Here is a 21,857-nt window from a genome sequence, read left to right on the forward strand (position 1 = left end):
ATTGTTAATGTTATTGAACGCAAAGACATCTAACAAGGACCACAGACACAAGAAGAAAGTTAATGAAACTGGCCAGCGATACGCCAGTTACTGTACAGACGCTCAACAATAGTCCCTTGTTGCTGGACTGCTTTAACGTAAAGGCTTTCTTTGTTACACGTACAGACAGGTGGGCTTTTATTACAAAAGCTGTGTGTTTTAAAGGTCTCTCTATCACTTTCGCTCTCTCTCTTTCTGTCCCTCTTCATTGGCCCCTGTTCTACTCTTACAGGAACCACCAAGGCTCTACCCTCCGGTTTTGGCAGAGAAAAGAAAACCCATTCGTGTCCTGTCACTTTTTGATGGGATCGCAACAGGTTAGTGAAGAATGTTCGCCGTCCCTTTTGTGGTCTTAGCAGAAAATAGTGCTGATCACGTTACACCCGTCCCGACTTTTAAAGTGCACTTAGCTTAAGCGTTACCCGATGATACCGCTGTAATGTTTGATAGTACTGTGAGATTTAATTGCAAGAGCAGCAATTTTGACCCGTTTTTGCACTTAAAGCCTGATTATCAGGTGTAACTTTGTAACTTGAACAAAACTTGAAAATACTACATTTTAAATTTACGCATTTTTACGCAACTTGTGCATTTAGTCTTTATGATATTTATGATGATTGTTTTAGGGCTTCTGGTGCTAAGGGAGCTGGGGATCCAAGTGGAGCGCTACGTGGCCTCAGAAGTGTGCGAGGACTCCATCACCGTGGGCATCGTTCGGCACCAGGGACGCATCATGTACGTAGGTGACGTGCGGAACGTCACCCATAAACACGTGAGTACACACAAGTGTGTACACACACCTGATGTACATTCAGACATGTATTCACAGCGGGCGTGCAGACTGGGGTTCTGAGCTGTAGTGCTTATCTGGGTTCGAATCCATTTTACAACATTTTTTATTTATATTCACCCCTCTATTGTCTTCTTGTCCCTGATTTCATAACTTGATTTATTACACTTTTGTTATAAAAAAATATACTTAGCCAAAGTAAAATAGGAAAACTAGGTTTTATAGTGAACATTATGTTAGTGAATCTTACTCTCAATATTTAGTTAGAAATTGCTCTTTGTGAGCATATACTCCGTAAAATGTTAATTCCGAATTAGTAGAAATCTGTTAAAAGGTCAGTGAAAACTCACATTATATCAAAAAAATGAATTCATAACCTACCAACTGAGTTCTGGGAACACAAACAAACTTGTTTCACAGGTTCCATTGGAACCCATAAAAACTGTGCGTGGCTACGTTCACTAACAAAACTCTAAATTTATTCAATCTAAATGTGACAAATTACTTTTTGTACTCCCATTGTGCAATACATTTTGTTCCGCTCACCCAATAGTGACTGGAAAAATGGAAAAAATTGCCAAAACTGAAGATACATATTTTTCATTGGACAGCAATGATGTGTTTTTATTTGACTGCACAGTTTAGCAACTTTATTTTCCACAACATTTATTCGTTGTTCTTTTTTCTTTCATATAATCTACAGATACAAGAGTGGGGTCCTTTTGATCTGGTCATAGGTGGAAGCCCATGCAACGACTTGTCCATCGTGAATCCGGCAAGGAAAGGTCTCTATGGTAGGGTTATATATAGCTGTGATTTAGCTTTTACAGTCGTATCTGACTGTAAGTATCACTGTTTCTAAATATTTATCACTCAGTGGTACTAAAAACATCACAGCTTAGCTCATGTTGAGTTTCTCTTACTGTCTGTAATGTTGTTGTTGTTTTTTGGCCTAACACTCTTTAAGAGGGCACAGGACGGCTTTTCTTTGAGTTTTACCGGCTGTTACATGAAGCTCGACCTAAGGAAGGAGACAACAGGCCGTTCTTCTGGCTTTTTGAGAATGTGGTGGCCATGGGAGTCAGCGACAAGAGGGACATCTCTCGCTTTTTAGAGGTGCGGGTCTCTTGATTTAAAATGAAAGGGGAGGGGCCACTTAGTATGTCCCGCCCTAACTTCATACTTAAGTGAAAAGTAGTTCAATTCATGGAAAGCCTATTTTGAGGCACTTCACTGGGTTTAAATCCTGTTGTATACAGCTGGTGGTGCTTAACCACCATGATTTTGCTGCCCCCTTGTGGTAGATTGACCTGCTGTGCCAGAAACATAACCCCTCATATGCTCACTTGACATAAATGATGTAAAGCCCTATGCATCTTAGAAGATATTTGAAAGTCTATTGAGGTGTGTTTTTTAAGTTTAGGTGTTTACATGTAACGCTCTTATTTTTGATAGTGCAACCCTGTTATGATTGATGCCAAAGAGGTGTCTGCTGCCCACAGAGCGAGATACTTTTGGGGTAACCTGCCTGGCATGAACAGGTTGGTTAGACATGGACTACACGGAACTTTTTATCATACAAATAATGTGATGTCTCTTACTTTCTCATTTTTACCTCTCTGTTTGCCGTCTTCTCCTCTTAGACCATTGACCGCCATGTTCACTGATAAATTGGACCTTCAAGACTGCTTGGAGCACGGCAGGATGGCTAAAGTAAACCACATTTTAAAACAAACCATTGATGGATTTATAGATAAATCTTTAACTAGTTCCTCAAATGACAATGTCTTATACCTTTTACAGTTTGGTAAAGTGAGGACCATTACTACTCGGTCGAATTCCATAAAGCAGGGCAAAGACCAGCACTTCCCTGTGTTCATGAATGAAAAAGAGGACATCCTTTGGTGCACTGAGATGGAGAGGTAATGCCTTTAAATAGCCTTGAACAAACCCTGATATAGTTCATATTGACCGAGAGCCAGAAATAGCTCAGTTGGAGCATCAGATCCAGGTATGACCGAAGAAAAGTTGACATGGAAATGTCCTGTGAATGTTGTCAAAATACTTCAAGGCCTGCTTCATTGAACTGTACATGTTTAAAAAGAATTATAACATATTTATATAATACCCGCCATGCATTCCATTACGTGAACAGTTTTTGTGTTTTGGATAAACATTAAACACTGATGTCAACTTTTTTAAATGCGAGAGAGCGTTTTATCGAAAAAACATAATGAATGATGCATGACGTAAACAAATGTTAACACAATTGCTGTCCGTTTCTCTTATTATTGGACACTAGGGTGTTTGGCTTCCCTGTCCACTACACAGACGTGTCGAACATGAGCCGCCTGGCCAGGCAGAGGCTTCTGGGACGGTCGTGGAGTGTCCCAGTCATTCGCCACTTGTTCGCACCACTCAAAGAGTACTACGCCTGCGTCTGAAGTCAAACCCAGTGCAGATGAGATCGATCTAAACTGATGTAATCCCAGGAGCCTCCAGCTCTTGCGTGTTATCTGCAAGTTTAACATCAGAAAAGATATTTCATGTTTTTCCTCTTTTTTGGAATAATTGATCATTTGTTTTTTTGTTCTATTTAATTGTTTTTATTATTCGTTTGACTTTAGCAGTGTTATCCATTATTTGAATTGATTTATGTGTGCAAGCTATACTTGAGACACGGCCTCCTTTTCAAGGCACTGAGAGACGACGTAACAATTCGAGGCATAAATTAGACGGAAACGTCGCTGAAACTTTTAAGTTAGCCCGCGGTAACATTTCGACTTCCTGAGTTCATGCTTATCGGGCAGAATCCGGTGCGCCGATCGATCGAGGTTTTCTCTAAAGTGTCAGGGGAGTTCTGTCTTAACCAATCCAAAACACCAGATGGCAAATACCTCTTTGTTTACAGTTTCTATACACAACTGAAGGTAATAAAAGGTACTACTGTATTAGGTGACAATATGGTGCTTCAAGGTAGTGAAAAACATTGCAACTCATGTGGTGCTACTACTCGAACCAAGATGGGGTCACGTTTTGTACCGTCGCCAGATAAAACAAGTGACACTAAACAAACAAACATATAACCCACGACATTTCATTTTATATTTTTTACAGCCATTTTGTACAATATCCTCTGGTGCTCTTTACAACAATGCCTCAGCCTTTTAACCTTGGAGATCTGCTTCCTACAGCACGGCATGCCTGCGGCCGAAGAGCGTGAAAACCGGCCACATGGGCGGTGATGTTTTTTGTCATCCATACCTTGAAATCAAAGGCTGTGGTGAGCTACTTTTTTTCTAGTGTCACACAGACCAGAATCATTACTGTACAACTTTTAGTGTGCGTTGCGGCCACAGGAAGGATTGGCATTGGTCCTTTTCTCGGCCGGGTGAATCAGCCTTCAGCTGTGGCCCTCGCAGGCTATTCTCAGTCAGGTGCAAAACTTTAAAGGTGCGGCTTCACAATGTTATTCTACCTTTTTATAGCAATGTTTTGTGCTGTGTTACCAACAATATCAAGCACTTTTGTATATGTATACTTCTTTGTTTTCTTTGATATTTTTTTAAACCTTTCCTCTTGATTCTTGTGAATTGTTGTTGTTGGATTTTTTTGGTTATGTTAAATGATGTGAAACTCTTGCCGTTATATAAGGTAATACTTTGTTGTGTACAGTAGGGCTGTGCCAATAGATGTGAAAGAATGAGTTAGGATAGTAGAAATCCTCCATCTGTCGTGCTGGTGGTGAAGGGGAAGAATTCAGATAGCACCCCTCTCATGTTCTCATGTGCTACAGAGTCGCTTTATCATAACTCGCGTCGAGATGTTAGTGTCTGCTCACGGTTCTACTGGTATATATAATCCCAAAGTAAGTGAGTGTGTTTGTTATATAATATCCCTGTAGGAAATTAGTCGTTTTCGCAAGATGGGGTGTCGTTGATGACATCACACAGTTGTTAACTACGTCTGGTCCCTAGGGTAGATCTGAAAACATAATTATTATGTTTGCCATTGATGGATGTTGACCATGTCAATAATTTAGTTATAACATGCAAGCTATATACTAGATGAGGCTAAATTTGGTTAGAAATGGGCTCTTCTTTTTCTTATTTAAGGCATTGCACTGCTTACATACCTTAAACACTTTCATGTTCAGCAAATGTATCTTTTCATTTTCCAAACGATATCGACGCCCAGATTTGTTTTGTACATGTTGTACATAGAAATTGTCTGTTGCTTTTTTTTAAATGACCTATGAGATGTACAAATATAATTCTTTGCTAATATATATCATGGAATCAAAACAGCGCTCAAATCGCAAAGAGGGGGGTAATTGATAATATGACAACAGGTAAATTGACATAAGCTATAGAGCAGCAGGGTGCTAGGACTGCGTGTCTTTTTTAATTCATATTTATATGTGTTGAACGGGGGGAACGAAAGAACGAGTTCGCGAAGTGATTTTAACAGTCCCATCTTTACTGCACAGCCCTACATACAAAAGTGTGTTTCGATTTGCTTTGAAATTCTGTTTTTAAGTACTAAGAGTGGGATTGTAGGTGTTTCCTAAGGTGCTAAACATTTTATCTAATTGAGAAAAATATATTATTTGGAAAAGAAATAAACTTGTCTTGATAATGTTCTTTTTTTTATTGGAAAAGCACTATTATTTTACTCTCTCATATAAAGATATTAACAAAGGCATTTTAACTTTGTACTTGAAAAAAAGTGATGAATGATGAGATTCTTATATTGTTTTAGAATAGACATTGCTGTAGTTGGTGCTTATCTGTGGGAAATCATGTACTCATAATGGGAAATAACAAAAAAATTGTAATAACGTTTGCTGTTAACATGTTCTTGCTTAATATTCAGGCAGAATTGCTTCTAAGTCCTACATTCCATGCCATATATCCAGCCCTCCATCTTTCTTGTTCTTTCCTTATTTTAATTCATTTAATTTTATGTTTCGTAAAATTTTCTGTTATGTTTGGCTGCAGCGGTCTCATGTTTGCCCTCCTAACAGATTGTCTGTATATCTCAGTGACACTGTTGATATGTGTGACTTATGTTGTATCATTTCCACTTTTTTCAAGCCTTTTCTCCTTAGCAGTCAGCTCATACAGCAAATGTAGCAGTTGTACACCACCTCTCCCCCTTTCTTTCGTTATTTGCCCAGAACGAAGTGAAAAAGGCTCCTTATGTACTTGTGCTGGAGAACACTTGAATAAATGTTTTGTTTTTTGTGAAAAAGTCCAGTTGTTTGTTTCCCGTTCAAAAAAAGGTAAAAATCCTCAAATACTTGTTTAATTCGATAAAAACATAGTTAAAATGATTTTTCTTAGTTTCACATACATTAATATTATAGAAACGATAGGCCATAAATTATATAATTGAAAAGCCTGTGAGATATTGATGAATATATTCATTTATATAGCTTTCTTTATATTAATGTTATCATGAAATGTATAATAATTAATTTAGATATACCTTTAAAACAAATATTTATTAGAACAAATTAGAAATGCATGCTGTAATCTGCACGGGCGCCAGTGCCACATCGCTTCATCCCCTGTGAATCCGTATGAATGGTACGTACCGCTGAAGACTAGGCACGCCCAAACCGCAACGCCATTGGTCGCTGCTGAGGCCATCTTTGTGAATCTAAGCTGTGATTGGTCAAAGCCCGGCTCTTGCAGTCTCGCTGTCTGGATGCTGCAGCAAGCGTATGGTTTACCGGGCTGGACCAACCGAAGCATCTGCCTGTGTCTGCCTGCCCATTTATTGGTAAATAACCACCGCTGAAAGTGAACGAAAATCGCCTTTATAGGATATAGCAAAGGAAGTAAGTGCACGGTACTTGATTATTTGTCTTGCGTTAGCAAGCTTTTTGAGGAAAAACGGATTGGTACAAAGAGAATGTGCTCGCCTCGCTATCTTGTAATTGTCTAGCATGAGAGGAATTTAGGAATCGATGCTTGTGTCTGGATAGATCCTTTATATTATGCTCATTTAGATGTATATTGTGCAATTCTCAATTGTAACTCAACGGTCTGGTTGCATTCGTAAAGACAGCGCGAGCACACCGGTCATAAACGCGATATAACACGAGAACACAGACGGTTTCTGAAATAGCCTAACGTTAGACGCCAAAAACAGACGGGTCTGTTGTAAGGCGATGTAACTATTCTCGCATTTGAAATACTAACGTTAACATGTCTATGTTTTCGTGGTTCCAAGCGAATATGTTGTTTAGAGGGCTTGGTCGTCCCTTTGTGTGTGACAGACTCGATAAGGTCCAAGTGAGTTGATTTTACAATCATCATCCTCCTCCTCCTATAAATGAAGCGTCATGCATTCAGTTTAATACAATGAAAGGAATGTGAGCGTTGGATGTGTACGTGATGAAAAAATATACCCCTTTACCTCATTTCACTCAGTTGACAGTTGGCACGGTTGTTCGAATTAACTGGATTTCCATGTTTCCTCCTTTATGTTTTATTTCCCTTTACATTGATTTGTGCGGTTTGTTTTACATTACATTTTCCCATTGTGTGACTACGAGGGTTTCTGCCCCTTAAAATGACTCTATCCCACTCTATAACTCCGTGTCTTCATGTTATTCAGAAGGCATACATCTGGATGAAATATGGCACGGTTGGTTCAAAAGTGGGTCATTCCAGAAGAAGGGCTTCATGAGTCATGAGGAGGAACACATGCTCCACTAATATTTCTTCTGGACAGATGTAGCTCAAGCTCATGCACCGAACGGTTCTTTTTATAGTAGGATGTCTAAGGACACACCCTTATTCTCCAGCTTCATAGTAGCCCCTCCTTGTCCACACATACACACTCCATTCACCGTCGGGGGCTCAGAACAGGGGGTGGGGTGCCCTGGGCAGCGCCATACTGTGAATTTACCGCACCCACCTGCCCCGAACTCACTGTGCGGCATGCATGCTGTCACTTGGGATTAGATCAGGAGACAGTGCTGCGCTGCAGGGAATGCAACAGCTGCAAGCTTACATATATTTCCTGTTAGTAAATCTGCATTCCTGTGCATGCAGCACTGGCAAATGTGGGTCAGAAATTTTCGGATGTGACATGACTTTCATATGGCTACCACAGGTTTCTTTTGCAGTGTTGAAATGGCTTTAATGTGTCATGAATAATTAACAGTTTTGTATGTAATTATTATTATATATATTATGTATGTAATTATAATTATATTATTATAGGTGATAATGCGGCTGCTCATGCCAAGCTGAGGATAATCACACAAAGCTGGTGTCAGTTTACCCAGTCGTGATGCTTTGTAACCTCTTTATGCAGTGGAAAATGTGGGCAAAGAATCTTAAGGATTGATTGTGTTTTGGAATCAAGTCGAGATCCAGCTTGTGCCGTAGACCAAATGTGGAAAAGCAAACAAATGCAAGCTCTGTTTGTTTATATGTGGGATATAATTTTAAAAGTATGGGGTTTGCATGATGTCAGAATGCATAAAATATGTGCGGTGGTGTTATTCATGGAAACCTGGAAATATCAGGCCTGGAAACGTATTGGACATTTTATATAGGCTATAAATAGTTGTGGTTATGTTTATAATAAGAAATAAGCTTAAACTGTCTCTTAAAGGGACAGTTCACCCAAAAATGAAAATACTGTTATCATTTACTCACCCTCGAGTTGTTCCAAATCTGTGTAAATTCCTTTGTTCTGGTGAACACAAAGAAAGATATTTGGAAGAATACTTGTAACCAAACATTTATATTGGCCACCATTCACTACCATAGTAAGAAAAATGACAATGATAGTCAAAAGTGCCCCAGAACTAATTGATTTCCTACATTCTTTAAAATATCTTCTTTTGTATTCAACAGAACAAAGACCTTTATAAAGTAAATTTTCCTACTATGGTAGTCAGTGGTGGCCAAGAACTGTTTGGTTATGAGCATTTTTTCAAATATCTTTCTCTGCGTTCTTCAGAACACGAAATTATACAGATTTGGAACAACTCAAGGGTGAGTAAACGAAGACAGAATTTTCATTTTTGGGTAAACTGTTTCTTTTACCATAAATAACTGGTGAAACTTGCATGATCGTATAAGAGGCACTATGTGTCAGTTTTGTCATAATCCCAATTCTCTTTCTTTTTTGACTATTAGGTTGAACCATGTCTTCCAGCTCAGCAACGGTGCGCATCCTCATAAAGGGAGGAAAAGTGGTGAACGATGACTTCACACAGGAAGCAGATGTTTACATAGAGAACGGCATTATCCAGCAGGTGGGCAAGGAGCTGATGATTCCCGGCGGGGCCAAAGTTATAGATGCCACCGGAAAGCTGGTGATCCCAGGCGGGATAGACACCAGCGTTCACCTGAATGAGACCTTCATGAACGGCAGTACCGCGGATGACTTCTACAGCGGCACAAAGGTACTACCAATAGCATCAAGATAACAGGGTTTATGTCGAATGCCACGTGACTAAACGGGAAAACAGGTCTTGTTACATCCGCTTGATGGAGAAAGTGTGATATCTATGGAGTTTTGAGGCAATCAGCTAACCTACAAAGTTGTTTTCATGTTTAGTGGTTGTAATATTCAAATGTGAGTGAGAAAAAGGACAAATGTTTTATATCAATCGGGATATGTGTTGGACATTATGTTCATCTGTAGTAGCTCTTTTGGAGGCATTTTGATTAAAACAGCTCTAGCACATACACAAAACTGGATGCACTGACACCTGTTTTCTGGTTTTTGCATGTCAAATTCGGCATAAAGCCTATTGGATCACCACCATTACAACATTGGATAACTTAAAAGGGTTCACACTATGGACGATAACTATAACTATGAAAATAAAGTATTAAAAAATCTCTGGAAGATCTCCGAATGTTGTTTGGCTTTTGGTGATTGTGATTGCTGTACGATTATTTCCAAAAACAGATGACCTGACCTCCTTGGGTTGTGGAGTGTGGAACTAAAGCACGTGCGCACCCATTGCCAACAAAACACATATGACTCAGTTTCACTTACCTCGTGTGGATCATGTCCGGCATCTTTTAGCACTTACCACTCCATCTATCAGTTCTCCAAACGATCTCCAAATCCAGCGTTATATCCACCGTTTATATAACATTCATCACCGAAATGCAGTGAACAAACAAACACAGCTGAACTTCGCGAATGCAGTGCACTCTCTCTCTTGCTCCAGCTGGTTGACGTGTGCGCATGCTCCTTTTCACGCTCTCCCTGGTTGACGCGTGGGCGTGCTCTTTTTTCTCGCTCTGGCGGGTTGACGTGTGGGTGTGCTTTTCCGGTGGAATTGTACAATAAGGGACTAAGAAAAGTTTTTACGAAATGGATTTTCATGTTCGAAAAAAACTTTCTGAAACCTATGCGAACGCTGGGGGAGTGTATCGAGCACAGAAATACTACATCATATGTCCAACTTGTTTTTCTCAAGCATGAGAAGACTGCACGTTTAACATTGTAAAGAAGTCAAAATGCATGAAACACTGTTGCACCACCCCTTTAAAGACTGTAGCAGTCAGAAAGCAGTGAGTTTACGGCAGGATATTATTTATTGATATAACGCTTATATATTACAAGTCTTATAGTCCAAGCTTCCAGCCAGTACAGTCAGATTCCTCAGCACAGCAGATTTATCTTTAAAGTCAACCTTTACTTTCTTAATACACATTTCTGGTGATTCTTTAGTGCACGTTATTCCAAATAATAAAAGTGTTGGTATATGCTATCTTTTACTGAACTTGCTCCGCCTATGAAAAGACTTGATTTGTTATCTAAGGCTAAGCCATGCAAGAGCCATTTGGGTATTGTCTTCGCCTATGCAGTAGGGTGGTGTATTGGCAAGTGCCTCCCGATATGATACATATCACGAAAGATGGGTCACGATACAATATATTGCGATGTTTTTCGATACGATACAAATTTGCGATATATTGCAATACTTTAAATAGAAAATGTAAAAAGTAGAGCTAGAAATACAACATGCTGTGCACCAACGGGGGTTTTCTGTAAGGATAAGTGTAAAAACATCCCTTACCTCTGCAGAGTGGCCATGATGTGCGATGCATGGACCATTAGATCAGAGGTTTGGGTTCTCAAACTGTGGATTGCGCCCCTCAAGTGGGTAGCACAGGGGAATAAGGTGGCTCACGCAAGTCACTTGGCTGTTGTGGTGCATTACAGTTAAAACACTGAAGATGGGCAGAATAAAACCCCTGGTTCATCCGTGCTGTAAATGTGCTGGTGTCACATCCGTGAAAGCACAATAAATGTCATTGTTACTTTTCTTAATAAACTTTTTGTCTAATGCACTGCAGTAGCCAAGTGACTTCTATCACTATCGATACACTATTGAAAAAAAAAATATTGCGATAGTTACATGTATCGATATTTTTGCACAGCCCTACTATGCAGTTACTGCAGTAAAAGCCAGTAAATGTTAATGTAATACTAGCTGAAAATGTTGTGGCTTTAGTAGCAAATAGTTACTTTTAAAGAGACATCAGCATTTTTTGAACGGTGACATTTCATGATTACGTAAATAGAATCAAACCCAAACCTACATTTGTCTTATTGAACATTCTATTGTGATTCAAATCATGTTCTAAAAATAAAACTCACTGATAAAGTTAATTTTTGTCCACTTTGAAAGCTTATACACTACCGGTTTTAAGCACACTTGAGTGAAATGTTTCACATTATGTTAAAAAGGTTTTAATCTGAAGGTCTTTGAAATGGATGACTGACTGAAAAATGAAAACGAAGAAGCCAATAGGTTTCATCTTAAATGGATTCCTGAGTATAGTGAGATGTATGGCTTCATATATATACACAATGGCATTGACTTTATAAATGTAAAATAAAAAACAGCATAACTGTCGCAGTATTCATAAACTTCGGAGGCCGGCATTTTTTTTGCCTCAAAATACTTGACGTCAAATGGTTGCACTTGCAACCTAAACCTGTTCTCTTAACACTACGGCACACGCGTTTTCCATAGATCATCTAAATATATATATATATAGTATGAGACGTCAAACATAAGATCAGACAAATAAATACACAGGGACAGTAGGTGGCGGTATGTCCTCTTGACACAAGCCAGCCTGCCTGCCATAAAAGAAGAACGCGTTCAGTGTAGCGGCTGTTCAAGGTAAACAAGCATTAAATCACAGCTTTAAACCCCCGTTTTTAAGAAAGTTAAGACATTATCTTCCGCTATTATCGTACACTTTATACATTATGAGAATATACTGATAAAGACAGTAGCAAGATGCTTGCGGGTTGGTTATTTATTGTGTATCGATACAATACAATAGCTTTTCTTTATTTCCTTTTTATTATTTTAGCATTGTTTATATATATATATATATATATATATATATATATTTATCTTATAAGCACCTTATGTCTACAGAAAAACTGATTAGTGTGTCTGTGTTCAGTTTGGCTGCCTGTGCGTGCAACCAGATGACAAAGAAAATTGCGGCCTCCTTAGGTTAAAATGAGCATAACATTTTTTTTTAAGGAAATTAAAATATTAGATGCGTTTCTAACGACAAAAGCTAGTAGTGTAAGGATATTACAGTGTATTGAGCCATACATCTCTCTGTACCCGTGGTTCCTTTTAACAACACATTCACAAACAATGGAGGGCCTGTAGATTACTTCTGATAACAATCAAAAGAAACCAAGAACCGTTACTTGGCTAAACTTGTCTCTCCAATATTTTGAATTTAGACTCCAATACCAAGCTCAACCGCTAGATGTCAATGTACCATACGGTTTGTTTAAATGCGACCGAACTACAGGACCCATTCAACAAATTGTTTATTTAATCAAATGAACATACAACAAAATTCAACAAATCGTTTATTTAATACAATTATTGTACAGTGAAATAACAATACAAGTTAATATGAACATAAGTTGAAAAAAATAAAAATAGTTATATTTACTAGCCAAACACAAACCGGAAGTTAACTGGCGGTCAGGCACGCGCGCGCCCGCTGAAACGGTCTATAAGTGGTCAGAATAGGTGGAAACTCCTTTAGTATTGTTTAAAAGCATCTCAGTGTAAAACCTCAAGAAGCTGCTTGATAAAATGGCAAGAGAACATTTCTGAAAATTCTGGGCAAAAGGTGACTACACTGAAGATGATCAAATATAACAAGTTTATGTTTTTGGATTAGATTTTTTTTAGTCAAAACATAATTCTCATAGTTCCCTTTGTGTTATTCCACAATTTTAATAAGCTTACTTTTTATATATATATATATATATATAAATGAGAAAGTGTTTGACTGGTAGTGTATAATTTTGGTCAGAATTATTTGTGAAATAATTATTGTGAAACACGTTCACACAACATTCAGTAATTTTTCCATAATTAGTTGAGACCTTTAACCCTGTAGGATATAAATGTAAAATGGCTGACTTTCTCACTCCAGGACTAGAACACAGGCCAGGATGAAACACATATTAAAAGTTCAGTTTGGGACAGAGAAAGAGTAAAAGCTAAAGTGGTAGAGAGGATCATTTTCTAGGCCCCTCCACACCCTGGGTGGCCCCCAACCATCTGTCAGGGGACTTTTTTCACAACAGCTCAATACATTATTCCTCTTACGAGTAACCGGCGTGATAGTATCTCTAGGACTCTCATGCTGATAACCAAGATCTAGAGCTATAATGTGTATTGATTTTTGAGGATCCAGGTTGCAGAAGGCTTTTCTTAACATTAACATCCATCTCTACACAAACCTAAAGCAAATGATGTGTGATGCAACATCCATTTGAAGTCACGTCTGTTTCTTTGTATAAAGATGCAGAAATGCAGTTGCATCAGCAGACTGTTCTGACTAAATAAATCTCACGGGTCAGTTAGCAGAAGAACGGCCATTACACGCTCACAGTCTACGTCAGTCGACGGCAAGGCATCATTCACAAACACTGAAACGCTCTTTTTATGCAGGGTCTGAGACGTCAAATAAAGTAGTTGTTATCGGCGCTGTTATTGTTAGGCCATGGCAACACAAGTGCCATCCTCCCCCCTCCCTCCCGGTTACCGCCATGAGACTCGCCAGGCACAGAGACAAATGGAGATCAGATTCTGTTTCCATAGATACAGAGGCACTGCTGCAAAGACTGCTGCAAAAAGCCTTTCACTCGTGCCATTGTGCTGAAAGACAATGGTGCACAAACACACGTCTCTTTCAGTGGATGTGTCAGCTGAGAGATGCTTTAATAGAGGAGCATTATATTCTTTATATAGGATTACTATTTATCATACTGAAGAACATTCTAGTGATTGAAGAATGCACAAAACATTACTCACAGCATATTTATTGTTTTCATAGAATTATGGCCTGTTTAGATTTCCATTTTGATCAATTCCTATTGTTATGTAATGTCTTCATTTTATTACTATGTTTTATGAACATGTTGCTATTATTAGTGTGACAGCTAAGTTATGCATTGCTGTTAAAACAGTATATAGGGCCTACTGGTTTATGTATTCCAGGATACTATATTATGCTATTCTAGGTATAATAAATATACTAGTATAGTTGATGAAAACTGTGTTAAAATTGATCCCAACAATATTACTCTGTCTTTGTTGTTGTTGTTTTTTTGGTGTGAATGGGCCTTAAAGGCCCAGAGCAATTACATACAACACCCTAGCAACCATCTGGCAGCACACTAGCAACCCATCAGAACACCCTTGCAATGATCTAATAACACACTAGCAATGGCTAGGGTTGGGTATCGTTTGGGTTTTTTACGATACCGGTGCCACATTGATACTTTTAAAACGGTACCGGTGCCTAAATCGATACTTTACAAAAAGAGCCACAAAACACCAGTGGATGACATTAAAGAACAAAATGTTCAATTAAAAATATTTATTAAGAAATAAAAATACACAAATTCACAATTAAAGTGAATGTGAAATGAGCATGTACACTAACATTGCGAGAAAGATGTTATAGTGTTTACTGTTTACCTTATTTACCCTCCAGCTACAACTAAATGCTCGCCATAGTTGTATTAAATATGGGCAGAAAATGCGTTGAATATATCAACAGATTACGTCTATTTACATTATATGTGCATTATTTTAAAAACAGACAGTATGTATAATTAATCATTATAATTATATGCCTGCCTATACATGCAGTCAGAGTAAAAAGCTTGACAGACTGCATGTCTAGAGATCAGACTGACAGATGCTATAAGGTTTTAGCACTTTCACTGCTGTGTCTCGATTGTCTTTCTTGTCAAATGCGTTACAGTGTTGAGAACGAGCTCCACGGCACGGGCTTCATTGATTTTAAACGCGCTCAACAGTTTTATTGTGATCGCTTGCATTACAGACGTTTGCGTTTCGCCGCACAAGGCAAGTTTTAAAGAATGCGCCCGGTGATGAATGCTGAAACTTAGTTAAAACTGTCTTTCACTATGATGAATCCACGGGTCATGCATGTTCCGATCCGTGCGGATCACAGATCATTCGCGATCCGTTTAACCATAAGAGATGTGTTGGATTTGTATTATCTGAGGTTTCCAACTTTCGTTCACGTGAATGAGGGCAAATGTCTCAATCGACGGCTCAGTCAGCATTTAAGTGGCACCGAAATCTGCGTTTGATTCGGTCCAGTTACATACCGGATACATAGGTACCGGAACCATATTGGCACCGGGTTTCAGTACACAACCCTAGCAATGACTCAAATAGCAACACCGTAGAAACTGCTTAGCAACCACCTAGCAATGCCCTAGAAACCACTCAAAACACTTTAACAACACCCAAGGGACCTCTTTAAACACCTTAGCAATTGCTTAAAGGTACACCCAAAACTCTAAATTCTATCAACATTTATTCATCCCCATGTCATGTCAACACAAAAGAAGATATTCTATAGAAATGCATAAGTGGGTTTGTGTCCATACACAGGAAGTCAATGGGGTCCAGTGTTGTTAGGTTACCAACGTTCTTTAAAATATCTTTTCGTGTTAGAAGAAAAACTATCCCTTTAACAGCAGCATACTCAATTATGGAGAACATCATCAAACTGAGAAATTCGTTTCTCAAAATACATGTTTGTCATGTCTGAGTTCCATAAGAAGGATTAGTGAACATGCTGTTGTTATTTAACATGTTGGTGTATTAAACCAAGTGATAAATAGTGGCGCTCTATTGATCCCACAGCTTTTATTGTGGTGTTTGTTTATTTCCAGGCTGCTCTGGGCGGAGGCACCACGATGGTGATTGGTCACGTGCTGCCAGAGAAGAATGAGTGTTTGCTGGACGCTTATGAGAACTGTCGCTCCCACGCTGATGCCAAGGCCTGCTGTGACTATGCTCTTCATGTGGGGGTGACCTGGTGGGGACCAAAGGTACAGATTTTCTGTTTGCTAAGCGTGCACAATTCTGACTTCTCAGTTTGTGTCATTTCTGTCATCTTTAACACGTAGTCATGGTTTTCAAAAACACTACTAACTACATGGTTTTTACAGTGATGTCTAAATCTACATTTTAATTGAAAATGAACTAAGACATTGTCTGGGAAAGAGTAACTGACTTATTTGTTTAGAGTACCATGGTAAGACCATTTGATGCCTTTTCTTTACCATGGTACTACCGAAGTACTTTATCATAACGGGATTGATTTTATAAGTGTAACATTTTGAATTTGCAGTGTTTCTTTTAAAACACGTGACTTGTGTGTACTTTTCAGGTTCGAGCTCAGATGGAGACGCTGGTGCGAGAAAAGGGGGTGAACTCCTTCCAGATGTTCATGGCCTATAAGGACGTGTACATGCTGAGGGACAGTGAGCTCTTCCAGGCCCTGCAAAACTGCAAAGACATTGGTGCTGTGGCCCGCGTTCATGCAGAGAACGGAGAGCTGGTTGCTGAGGTATAAATCAGGCACCTCAGATGTCTCGGTCAAACCAAAACTTGAGTCATTACCACTACAGACATTAGCATGTTGCTAAGCTAACAATATAATACATAGCACACGCAAATATCAGGTAAAATGGTTCATTTTAAATACAATTTAAGTATTCTTTTAATACTTTTAGGTGCTGAATGAAATCTAATTACATTTACCCATACACAAAGAAAAGATTATATTTTTAATGATTCAATATAACGAAAATATGATAAAGTAAGAGACCATTCCAAATTTTTAGAAAATTTAAGAGTCTAGTGTCTATTAAATAAATAGAAAAATCAAACCTCAGGAGTGACAAAAAGTCAGCCAACAGCAATGTGAATTTTCCCTTAATACATGTACAAATATTGCTGTTGTGTTGCTTAAAAGTGACTATGAATTTGTTTTCTTTTCAGTCTTTGAGGTCTGATAAAATACACAGCATCTTTTCTGTTATGTTGACTTGTTTCTCCAGTTTTTATTTTCTGCAAATAGAAACAATATTTTTATCTGAAATTTGGTTCACAAAATAGTAGTAGTTCACAGAACGAAACAAAAATGATCATTTTACCATAACACATGCTGTACCTATAAATAGTAAATTCAGAAAAACTGAAAATAATTTTGAAATGGTCTCTTAATTTTTACCGCAGCTGTATATTTGATAATATAGAGAGTAATAAATTGCTAATATATTACAATTAATTGAATAATACATATGAAATTGCCAATTTTCATATATTCATATATATTTATAAATATAAGTACTTGGTTCAAATATATAGAATATAATATTTAATGTATTGCATTATATCTTCCTGTATAATCCCATTTTTTCTTGCGTAAAATCAACAGTCAGCTATAATGGTCAACAAGATAAAAAAGTGAAGCTGGTTTTGCAGCAAGAGCACGCCTACATCTTAAATGCTGTCAGGTTTTGGAAAAGGCATATACAGTAGATATTATATCATGTTTTCCATCACAGCTCTTCTAATCCACATATCTTTCCTACACGCTACTTACGAGAATGCTTTCATGTTTTTCATCCACACAAGGGTGCCAAAGAAGCATTGGATCTGGGTATCAGTGGACCAGAAGGCATTGAGATAAGCAGGCCTGAAGAGGTAGAGTAATGCTATTCAAATCCTGTTAGCATGAAATAGCTTTCCTTTAAGATACTAGTCACACGGCTGCTCTTTGTCCGCCTGCTAGTCTTTCCCGTCTCCATATTGCATTTCCATGGATTCTTGATACTGCTAAGCGTCTGTTCGCAATTAGGTTTCACTGGTGACATTTGTGTTTTCTCACTTACCATGGGAATTTTCCATGTACAGCTGGAAGCAGAGGCCGTCCACCGAGCCATCACCATCGCTAACAGAGTGAGTATGATGTAGCGCTGGAACCCCTGCTCATGAAACTTTCTAAAAAATTGAGGGTTTTTTCTATTAATACATCTCACTGAAAATCAGTCTCGTTCTTCTCGTTCTTTAGGCTCACTGTCCCATATATCTCGTAAATGTATCCAGCATGTCAGCAGGTGATGTTTTAGCAACAGCCAAAATGCAGGGTAAGAGCCAGGCGGTTACTCATTATACTTTATTATTCGAAACCCAAATCTTGTGTAACACCCATTATCCGCATGTCTTGAATGCTGCTACGTGATTGGTCGATTTGTGTGCCGTAGGGAAAGTGGTGCACGGAGAGACCACCACGGCTCACGCTGTGTTAAACGGGCTGCAGTACTACCACCAGGACTGGGCCCACGCTGCTGCCTTTGTCACTGTGCCACCCCTCAGACTGGACCCCAACACACCCAATTACCTGCTTAGCCTCCTGGGAAAGTCAGTTGATTCACTACACCTGTTTTTTAATAATATTCAACTATACGGTCACATAACTAAACAGTGCTGTGATGGAATCTCTTTTTGCTGTGTAGTGACACTCTGAACGTTGTGACATCGGACCACCGACCCTTCACCACTAAACAGAAGGCAATGGGCAAGGACGACTTCACTAAAATCCCTCACGGTGTTCCTGGCGTGCAGGATCGCATGAGCGTAGTGTGGGAGAGGGGAGTGGTATGTCACATTTCACAGTGCCAACGGTTCTTTCATGCCGATATTGCCATAGCAGCAAAGTCTTCATTCAATAATGCAGTAAAACGTCCCTGCAATGATAGTCATACTAACGTTTTTACTTTTCTTGTATTAGGTTGGAGGCAAGATGGACGAGAACCGTTTTGTTGCTGTCACAAGCGCCAATGCTGCAAAGATCTACAACCTTTACCCGAGGAAGGGCAGGATTATTCCTGGTGCTGATGCTGACGTGGTCGTCTGGGATCCAGAATCAACAAGGTATAAAATAATGACGAATTTAAAGCACCTGTGATTTGAATAACATATACATTAAGCAACAAAAAACGTTTACTGAAATTTATGTTTTGAAGAACATTTTATATGGTTTTACTTGTAGGACCATCTCTGTGACCACTCAATGGCAAGGTGGTGATGTAAACCTCTACGAGAATCTACGCTGTCACGGCGTCCCCTTGGTAACCATCAGCCGCGGCCGTGTGGTCTATGAAAACGGCATCTTTACTTGTGCTGAGGGATCTGGAAAATTCTACCCTCTACGAACCTTCCCAGACTACCTCTATAAGAAAATGGTCCAGCGGGAGAAGGTACTGTACTGTGTTGTTTATAATGTTCAGATATTTTAGTATGATATTTGATGATATTTCGTTTATATTGAGTTTGCTCAATGTGTACCCGCAGTGTCAGGCACTTAAGGGTGTAGAGCGAGCTCCGTACACCGGGGAGATAGCTTCAGTACAGAACTCAGGAAAGAAGGAGACGGGCGCTATAGATGGAGACATGACCTCACGACCTTGTACTCGCCATGGGGGAGTGAGAGACCTGCACGAGTCCAGCTTTAGTTTGTCTGGTATAGTAACCTGATACAGATGTCATGCCTTAATAACAAAATCATTCTGTCTTGATGTGAAGTTTTTAGTTTTTATTTAATAAAATCATTGTATATTAAATTTTGTGCAACAATTTACTATCATGATATATTTATACATGATGTACAGGCGACTGACAAGTGGTTTTGTATTGAGGGGTTCTTAATTATGTCACAAAATATAATTTTAATTATTTAACTTTTTATAAATAACTTTAATAATGACTTAAGACATTTCTTGATCGTTTTCGTGAAATCTTCAGTTTGGTAAATAGATTGTGTAGCTCATCACAGATTTGTTTTATTTTTTATAGGTGCACAAATTGATGATAACATTCCAAAGAGAGCCTCCGCCAGGATTTTGGCGCCACCTGGCGGTAGATCCAGCGGAATCTGGTAACTCTTTGGAGAAGCACTTTGGAAAATTCTGAAACTAGACACCTTGATTTTTTTGACAACCTCACATCTCATTAAAATTATTTAATTTAACCACTTGCTACTTAACGCCACTGTTTTTATATGTATATGCGTATAAGGTAACTATATTTGTCTGAAAATTGGAAAACAAGGTATGAGTCAGAGAGGCTTGTGAGAGATTTGGTAATAAAAAAAGAACAGGGTGTTATGTTCTTTACATTCAAAAGAATGAAATTGAGAAGGTTGTGTTCAACAGTACAAGACCCAGACTATTTTACAAATAGTTTTTGTTAATACATCATTATACATGTTACATTTTAAAGTATTCATAAGTGAGCAAATTAACATTTATTTAAGGATGGGAATTATTTTGTTCATGTTGCTTTTCATGGCTAGCCAATGTGAACCATTGTAAAGTTTTAAAAATATTTGAACTGTTTTAATGTGTTGGCAGATGACTGTACATTTACCTCAGTGTGTTAACTCTTGAATTATACTTATGTACAATAGCACCCTGCCTCTCTACACTTATAACCAATAATCAATTGGCAACTATTTTTAATAGATTTTTGCTCCGTGTTGAGGATTTTTATGAGTCCTTTGTGACACACTGATTTAAAGCCAATTCTAGATTTTTTTTCATCGCTTTTTTTTAAGTTGTGTAAGTTATTTTCATACCATTGGTTGATGATAAAGCCACTTTATTTGATGTCACCTGTATTGCTTAACCATTAAAAAACATTGTTTTAATGTTGTTTACAAGCGTTGAGCTCCTAAAATGTGAAATAAGGATGATATTATTTACTATGTCACATATAGATTTGTCTACATTAGTGTAACTGACACCTGCTTGATCCAACACTGCAGTTTTAGCTTGTTATTCTAAAAGTCTTCATTCTCTTAGCACAGTTTTATCAATACCAACATTTTACATTGTATCTTTACAATCTTTCTCAAGTAGCCAGTTGAAACATTTAAAGCACTAAACTGTAATTATGATGTAATAACGTTGGTTCACTGAAAGATTACCACTGTGCATTGATACAGAAACACGGTTCACTTCTGATCACAACTACTAACCAAACGCCAGTTAAACGACGCAAGACTGCTAACCGAGGCACGTGTTTATTTTGTACATGTTTGTATAAGTTGTTCCAAGCACTTGTGTTCAACTCAATGTTACAGTGACACAGACATTACTGTGGAAAGAGCATTTCTGTCAGTGCTCAATATTCATGTATTTTTTTATTCTGGATTTTCAGTGTGTTTTTCAATTTTCTAAAATGTGCCGTGTATGCACTACATACTATGTAGTGCATATTAACATATGTTGATCTTGTGAAAAGTGCAAATAAAGCCCCTCAAACCTCAGTTAAGTGTGTTTTATGAACAGAACATTCAGAAGTGTCTTGTTAAGAGGAAGATCTTGTGCTTATGTCATGTTTTTAAATGTATTATACCATACAGTTTATAAATAAAATAATCATTTACAAATATTACATATAAAATACATAGTAATGTTCACTGGAGTAAAAAAGATAACAAATAGCACTGGTCCTCCTACTATATTTGTCAATGTTACTAGTAAAACTTGTAACTGTCAACAAATCACAGACAAAAAAGCACGTCACTGTAACGTGGTGGAGCGCATGCGCACTACTCGCCAGTGTGTTGCAGGCGCT

The 21,857-nt window shown here is 38.3% G+C and overlaps 2 protein-coding genes across 7 annotated transcripts in view; both read left to right on the top strand.

The window, feature by feature from the left end:
- dnmt3ab (DNA (cytosine-5-)-methyltransferase 3 alpha b) overlaps positions 1-6,066 on the top strand; it is a 56,756-nt gene extending 50,690 nt beyond the window's left edge. For 4 of the 6 annotated variants that reach the window (XM_057343712.1, XM_057343714.1, XM_057343710.1 and 1 more), the window contains 8 exons: positions 272-356; positions 666-811; positions 1,533-1,623; positions 1,797-1,945; positions 2,285-2,370; positions 2,473-2,542; positions 2,633-2,751; positions 3,132-6,066. In XM_057343712.1, the coding sequence (XP_057199695.1) occupies positions 272-356; positions 666-811; positions 1,533-1,623; positions 1,797-1,945; positions 2,285-2,370; positions 2,473-2,542; positions 2,633-2,751; positions 3,132-3,273 (888 nt within the window). In that variant the 3' untranslated portion in view covers positions 3,274-6,066. The remainder of the gene's footprint in view (positions 1-271; positions 357-665; positions 812-1,532; positions 1,624-1,796; positions 1,946-2,284; positions 2,371-2,472; positions 2,543-2,632; positions 2,752-3,131) is intronic. The other 2 variants (XM_057343713.1, XM_057343716.1) reach the window with 2 other exon arrangements.
- Positions 6,067-6,521: 455 nt separating this feature from the next.
- dpysl5a (dihydropyrimidinase like 5a) lies at positions 6,522-21,540 on the top strand. The gene is made up of 13 exons (XM_057343727.1): positions 6,522-6,674; positions 8,995-9,263; positions 16,100-16,258; positions 16,600-16,779; positions 17,853-17,921; positions 18,132-18,176; positions 18,289-18,364; positions 18,482-18,638; positions 18,734-18,875; positions 19,009-19,151; positions 19,270-19,477; positions 19,572-19,740; positions 20,073-21,540. Exons 2-13 carry the CDS (start codon positions 9,003-9,005, stop codon positions 20,156-20,158), a joined length of 1,695 nt encoding a protein of 564 aa, XP_057199710.1. The 5' UTR covers positions 6,522-6,674; positions 8,995-9,002; the 3' UTR covers positions 20,159-21,540.
- Positions 21,541-21,857: the final 317 nt, after the last annotated feature.

The sequence above is a fragment of the Triplophysa rosa genome, linkage group LG10, assembly GCF_024868665.1.
Source record: "Triplophysa rosa linkage group LG10, Trosa_1v2, whole genome shotgun sequence".
Lineage (NCBI taxonomy): Eukaryota > Metazoa > Chordata > Actinopteri > Cypriniformes > Nemacheilidae > Triplophysa > Triplophysa rosa.

What these genes read in the sequence shown, in the direction of transcription:
- dpysl5a (XM_057343727.1), top strand. Translation starts at nt 9,003, where the DNA reads ATGTCTTCCAGCTCAGCAACGGTGCGCATCCTCATAAAGGGAGGAAAA. An exon ending in CCATCACCATCGCTAACAGA is followed by an intron (nt 18,177 to 18,288) that starts GTGAGTATGATG and finishes CTCGTTCTTTAG; the next exon opens with GCTCACTGTCCCATATATCT. An exon ending in TGGGATCCAGAATCAACAAG is followed by an intron (nt 19,152 to 19,269) that starts GTATAAAATAAT and finishes TTTTACTTGTAG; the next exon opens with GACCATCTCTGTGACCACTC.